Genomic DNA, 7,121 nt, shown 5'->3' on the forward strand with positions numbered 1-7,121 from the left:
GGGGTTGCCGCTGATGAGCCAAACTCAATTAAGTGGGGAAAAAAAAAAGACAGTGAACAGGGTAACTTGGTCACATGGATGTTTAGTTTAAGCCACTTCCACAGTCCTTTGCTTATGCTCTTTGCTTGCTTCAGTTACGAAACAAAACATTTTAGTTCAAGGCAGTGGGAATAAACACACAACCCTTATTTAGTCACCAGCGTCTAATGGTTCATGGTGGAAATTCTGTGTTTAACGTTGGCTCTGTGACTGTGCTTCAGCTGGGAGGTTTTGGGGGTCATTTCTCAGCTCCTCCAACCGGAATAGTATTGGATATGAGTATTAGGAGGACTGGAAAAATCACGGAAATGTGCTAAAAATCCAGAAAGAAACAAGCCCCAGTTCTTCCTTATTTCCCAAGTCGGGGATTTTTAGTATACACTTCAGAACAAAAATATATCACTTGTAAATTTTGTCATCGCAGATAGCAATAAGTTGACTCCTTTAAAACACCCATTTCATAAAGGATCACCAAGTATTTGTTTCCCTCTTGAAAAATTGCACTTCACAAGATCAGCCTGACAGAAACAACGATGAATTATTTGATACGTTGTCAGCTGGAATCTTCAGTGCAGAAAGGGAACACCACGCTCGGGATCAGACTGACTTTTGAATTTAAAATAGAAATGGCCAAATTCAGCTGTGTGTGTCAGGTAACTGAAAAGGAAAGAAAAATAGGGAAGAAAATTATTTTTAGAAGCCAGACAGCAAAGCAATGCCCAGCATGTTATGGACAAAGGCAAGGCGCCTGTTTTAACTGCACGGTTCATAGAAGATGCTCATTATCATGGTATCACAAGGCCATGTATTATTAGCACAGAAAAGCTGAGAAAATGGACAAAACTGAAAAGAACTCCACTATATTTTGTCACACAGGATGTTTTTTCTCCTGCTCTGTGCAGTTTGATAGCAGAGAAACCACGAGTTAAGAGCTCCATTCCAAGCCTTGATGGTGAACATATTTTCACAGACCTTCCATGGTGCTAATGGGGCACTGATACATCTTACAGAGATTGCTTTAAGCTCACCACAGCATCAGACAGGCAGTAGTTAACTCAGGCTGAGTTTAGAAGCCTTCTCAACAATGAAAATGAAAGCTGAAGTCCTGGCAAGGAAAAGGAGACCCACAGCATGGAAAAAAGGGACTAAATATTGCTTGATAGTGGGATTAAAGCATTCACCTGGGGAATAAAAGAACTGGTGGAAGTTTCATATAAAACAGACATTCAAGGCTTGAAATCAGGTCGTCTGCCTGCCAGAAAAAAAAGCATCGTAAAAAATTCTCAAATTACACCCAAGCTAACTGGTCCCCCAGATACTTTACCCTGTGGACCCAGGATTAAAAGTTATCAAGTTATCGCTATTCAACTGAGTTGCAAATAATATTCCACCACAGTTTCATATCCCAAACAAAAACTTTTAGTTTAAGTTGCTTTCGTTGGACACAAAACCCTCATGGAGGTAATTCTCTACTCTGAGAACTTGAGCCTATCAGTTAACGTGCCTAACTGATGCCAGGTCACACACTAAGCTTTTGTAAGAGTGTTGCTTTGATGTTTAAATCTCATGGAAGTGAGCACAGCCCAATTCTTGATCTGTTATCTTCCAGGAATGGATATTTTTAGCCATCAATCCTCATTACCAACCATCCTCCCACGATGGCTAAGCGTAACTGGTGTCAGACACAGCTGAGTCAGTAGTGAAAGAGCAGGTCTGAAGTGAAGCCAGAAAGTCACGTCCATGGGTCACAGTCTGGGTCAATGGGACACACGACAAGACATGGGCACTGCTACAGCATCCGCTGCCACAGACCTCCAGCGGGTGCCAGCATCGGCCCAAGAGACACCCTGAGCGAAGAAAAGGGGAACTTCCCATGAGGCTCCTTCTTTGAGGGCCTCCTCCTTTGAAGGCCTCCAGCTGCTTTACTTCCCATCTGGCCCTGAACCCAGGCAGCCAAACCCCAGAACGGGTGATGGTGGTGAGGATGCTCTTAGGACCCTTACAGGCATGTTCAGTCTCTCCCAGGCTGTCTTCAAAATGAAGAAGTCCCTGTTCTTCCAGTGGGAAATAATGTTAATCTTGGCATCAGCAAAGCCCCAGGAAACATTACAGGTTACGTGGCTTTCTGGTTGATAAATTGGCAGCGGAGCAAATCTAATCTCACTGGTTTGAAGCAGAAAAAAACATAAAATATCCACCAGGCACCACAGAAATGATGCTAAGGCAGCTCCAGGTTCTAATACGCAACAAACGTTTCAGTCTTAACTTCGGAAGTGTTAGAAGAAATTCACCTTGTCTAACTGAGGGAACAGTTCACCTGCCTAAATGTAGATCTCTGATGTCATTTGGGAAGCCCGGGGGAACATTGTCCAGCCTCACTCCAGGGAGTCACAGCTCTTCCATGGCCCTGTGCCAGACTGGTCACTCCGAGCTCTTTGTAGAGAATGCCAAGAACAGCAGTGGCAGAGAATGGTTCATTTGTCATACCTTGAATTTCTGTCTTAAAATGACATTAATCACCCTGTAGAGATGCCTCTTTCTCTCCATCAGTGATAAACGGAGCCTGGAGTGACTGTCTGAGACCACGATCTCCAGCTTCGGCACACATAAACCAAAGCAGATGAATTCCACCCACTCTTTCTCCTGTGTCTGACCTGGAAGGAAAAGCAGCAATATCCAACAGGCAATAGCATCCCACTAGCAATGAAATGAGGGTTTCTGGTATAGTTTCAGTGATTCAAAGACCCTGTACCAAAATCTTAGTCTTTTTAGATGATGATGGCATTCAGTCCAGTACACAGTCCCCTGAGTGGCCTAAACCTCACACTAAGCACAGCTCATAAGGGGGGTGGAATATTGTAATATTTCCACATAAGCCTCTAGCTCTGGTGGCTGGTTATGAATCACTTCACACCCCAAGACAAAATAAGTCCCCACTACCTCAGCGTAACAATTCATCCCCATTAGAAAGTTAAACGGCGAGCCAGCTCACGACTGTCATGTAACAACTACTGGTCCTTAGTAATTGGAAAGTAGAGCCGTGAGTTGTAGAACAACTCCTACTCCTTCCTGCAGGGCTAAACCAGCTACTGTGATATTGGCAGGCATTTCGTCCTTGATTTTCAAGGGCATTGCCCAATCTCTTTGTGCTTTACTTGAAAGCTGACAGCCTCATCGTTTATCAATCTCCAGGAAACATGGTGCAAATTTTCCTGGCAAATTTTTCTCAAATCTGAGTAGAGGATTTCCTGGCTTAGCTGACTTCCAGAGTGCTTTTAGAAAAACGACACATCTTGGTTTAAAAGTGTTTAAAAGCGAAGAAGCATGTACCCCATTCCCCCCTGTAATTGTTTTCCTGCTTGCTGTCACTGTTAAAAATACATAGTTATGTCTGGTCTGACCTTGCCCTGAGTCCTTGCTCAGTTACTGGGTATTTTTTTGCTTGCTTTTCCAGATGTGGGACGCTACCCACTTGTAAGTTGCCAATAAAGACCTATGGGTGCCTTATTTTTCTGATGTAAGACAAATAAAAGCTCAGTCATCCTCGGCTTGTCGCTGACCTTCATGGAAGAGCAAGGATAAAGGCATCTCGATGCTCCCCCAATTACAGCTCATTACAATTTCATGTTTTAGGCAATTCACTTCAGCTTCAGTTGCCTCATCCTGTTGTGACCCTTCGATGGCCCTGAGTGTGATTCCACTACAATGCCTCTACAGCAAACTGTTTAAAAGGAGCGTTATTTTTGGCAGGAAAATCTAGCAAGGGGATAGAGGAGCTGTTACACTCTGCTTGATAACTTTACACCAACCTGAAAACACTGAGAAAGGTGTTTTACTACTTTCCTTTTCTCTTCTGTGACATGGAGAGGTCACGCACAGCTTGTTCCTGGTTAATGTGATCCCTCTTTACTTAGGAGAGGCTGGACAGGTACAGGACAAACTTCTAGAGAGTAAAATTTACACCAGCAAGTGATTTGTGTGTGCTTGAGCTGCACAGGCTCTCTGCAAAATGGTTTTACATGCAGTGAACGAGAAGTGCTCAAACTTGGAAGGAAATGTTGAGATTGCATCTCTCGTTTCCTTGGATTAGTCTCAAGGTCTAATACATTGCTCATCGTGATGCAAAGCCGGAGATCACCTGGCTTTTGAAGCAAACAGAAAGTTGGATGCTTGCTCCTTTCTCCTGTAAAACTGGTCACACATGTCTCCAAGCACAAGGTTCTGCCTGTCTGCAGAACCCATTTACATAAGGTATATAAACGAGGTTCAGAATTTAGGCAGTTGGGAAAGTTAAGCTCTCATTTAGAATAGAAGAATCTCTCAAACTATTGTAAAGATGCCCACAAAAAAGCAACTCGATAGATTGTACAGCCCATGAGATCTCATACTTCCTGATGTGTTTATGGCCTGCGGGCCAGCTAATTTTTTGATTACCTGTTTCCGAGTTTCATTGATCTTTTCCCTGAAGTTGCTGCTTTGTTGCTTTCAGAAGTGGCACATGGTTGAACTGCTGATCTGCTCAAGCCTGTAAATTCCTAGTCTAGGAAACCAACCAATCGTGATTTCATGACAATGAATTGTCTGAATCATGATTAGATTTGCAGATGGAAATTCCGGAATAATGTATACGTTTAAGCATGAAAGGAAAATATTTCTTACTAGGAGTAAAAGCATCACCTGCATCCTTAAAAGACCAGCTCATGGAATGAAGAGTGATGGATTAGTCAGTGCATGATAGGGGGATTTAGGAGATCTGGGTTCTTGGCCTCTCCTAAATGGATTTGGATGAAAGTCATTTAAGGCCTATATTGAGCTCTTGTTCCGGATCTATTTTGGAGGGCTGACAGCATTTCCATGCCAAAATCCTCACTGCTTTCTTCAGCTGCAGGTCCACAGCCCCAGCACCTATCTACCACGAAGATGAATGGCTAAGACTTGTTGTCAGGAACCCCCAGCAATGACACACTGTTGAAGGCTGACAGTACACCTTAATTGCTGCTGTTATTTCCCAAGAGATAATGGATTTAATCTGTTGATGCTCAGAAACTCTGGTGGCATGTATGGTTTGAAACAATGGTTTATATTGGTTTTGGTGGGAAGGACACGCCCAGACCCTCACCACAGATCACCCGGAGTTTGGTATTATTTATTTTCAGCTAACTCGATTGCTTTAGACTGTGTGACCATATCATTCAGACAGGTACTTCCACCGATTTAAACAGCTACACGTTCTCTCAGGGGAAAACTCTTCCCAAACTAATCTTCCTCCCTGCTGTCCAACTTCTGTAAACGGACCAGCTTGTAATGGGCAGAGACCTGTTGACTAAATGGAATGCTCTCGCTTCCCTCTCTCCCTTCCCAGTTATCACGCTGTGCTGTATCTTCAAGTGCCGGATTCCCCGGACAAAGAAAGAGATCGAGGCACGATATGCTCAGCGGCAAGCGGCCAAGACATATGCGGACAAACTGGAGACCGTGCCACCACTCAATGAGCTGACAGAGATCCCTGGAGGTACTTCCCATACCCACATCTACACATGAGACCCATCTCTTCTTTTGGGGTTGCTTTCTGTAAACATGAGTACAAGGGATAGGTCCTTCGTTAGAATGAATGAGGGTGGCTCCTTAGGTGCAACCATTAAGACATTGCCATGACTTGGTACACCCCTCCCATTCACATGCTCTAACTTGCAGCATTTGTGGCAGCAGGCGCAGTCCTTTAGATGAAAGGGACAGTTTCTCCGTTAGTACAAGTCAGGGTCATTCCTTTGAAGTTCATGTTTAAAATTTCCAGAGAGTGATTCATTTGAACGCCCAGTTCCTGGGTTGGGGGATGTCAGTAGGAAGTAAAAGAGTTGTTAGGTTTTCACATGACCTGTATGTGGTCTGCCCTGTTTGGATGGCCAGGAGTATTTCTGTCACTGCTCTCTGCTGCTTTCACTCATCTTTCCTGATTCTGTACCCTAGGCTCTACTGAAACTCTTCTAACTCTCTCTGGTCATGTCCAGTCCAGACCTCTCAACTCCCTGCCTGTGGTGAAAGAAGAAGATGAAATGGCCCTGCAAGGAAATTAGGGGACTGCCTCCCTGTCTGTCTGCCTGTGGCTTCTCTTTTCTGATGAGATCCATCATACGCTGGACTCTCTGCTTCTCAGTTCCCTCTCTGCGTTTGACCTCTGTTTTCTCAATACCTTTTTATGAACTTTTTTCCTCTTTGCTGTGTCTCTGCAAGCCCTGTGATCTATAGCTTCATAGAAACTGCAAGTTTCCTTAACTCATAGTGTGATGCTTTAGTCCACGAAACTGGCGAAAGAGGCAGATAACCTAATTGTAGAAATTTAGTCCTACACCAGCAAAACACAGAATTAACTGCTCAACAGTAGGAACTTGCACATACCTCAGTACTTCAGAGGTGTCCAGACATCTGACCATGTCTGTACTATAAACTGGGAATGACCAGACCCAACTGAGGCTGAACCCATTTGACATGAATAAGCCCTTCTCCATACAGTTAAATTCTCTTCACCTACTTTAAAGCCAAAGGTCATCTAAAGCTCTGGTTAACGCACTCTTACATGTCTGAGCAATCATGGAAGTGTTTAGTACTGTATCCTTCGATTTCCTGCCCAAAAGACAAAAATCTCACTCAGTAAGGACCAGCGATCAGTAAATCCCAGTAGGTGTGAAGGATCGTGCCAGTAGGTTGCAGAAAGGCAGATTAACTCATTTGCTGCTGCATCCACTTCCTGCCGAGATGCTAATTCTGGAAAATCAATGAACTAAGGATGAGAACAGCCAGAAGAGACAGAAAGAGTGTTTGGGCATCAGAATGGCTGTTTCACCCCAGAATGTTGATAAATTTTGATCCTGTAAGCAGCCTTTACATGCCACAAGCACGTACACAAACTCCATCCAAAGGCTGGCTGTTGCGGTGTGGTTCAATCGGACCATGGTAAATTACTGCAGCATGAACTTGTGAGTAAATTACCACAAGAAAACAATTTATGAGAAGTCAGCTGCGCTATAAAGACTACCCAGAGTTTTATCCAGTTAAATGCATAAGTTGAGCAGCTGACCACCCTT

The 7,121-nt window shown here is 43.9% G+C and overlaps 1 protein-coding gene across 1 annotated transcript in view; it reads left to right on the forward strand.

Annotated features, from left to right (window-relative positions):
- The window catches only part of TMIE (transmembrane inner ear), a 17,885-nt gene extending 11,772 nt beyond the window's left edge, over positions 1–6,113 (forward strand). Inside the window, exons 3-4 of the mRNA XM_010140196.1 lie at positions 5,402–5,551; positions 6,007–6,113. Coding sequence (XP_010138498.1) covers positions 5,402–5,551; positions 6,007–6,113 — 257 coding nt within the window. The remainder of the gene's footprint in view (positions 1–5,401; positions 5,552–6,006) is intronic.
- Positions 6,114–7,121: the final 1,008 nt, after the last annotated feature.

This window comes from Buceros rhinoceros, unplaced genomic scaffold, assembly GCF_000710305.1.
Source record: "Buceros rhinoceros silvestris isolate BGI_N320 unplaced genomic scaffold, ASM71030v1 scaffold11627, whole genome shotgun sequence".
In the NCBI taxonomy this organism is placed as follows: domain Eukaryota; kingdom Metazoa; phylum Chordata; class Aves; order Bucerotiformes; family Bucerotidae; genus Buceros; species Buceros rhinoceros.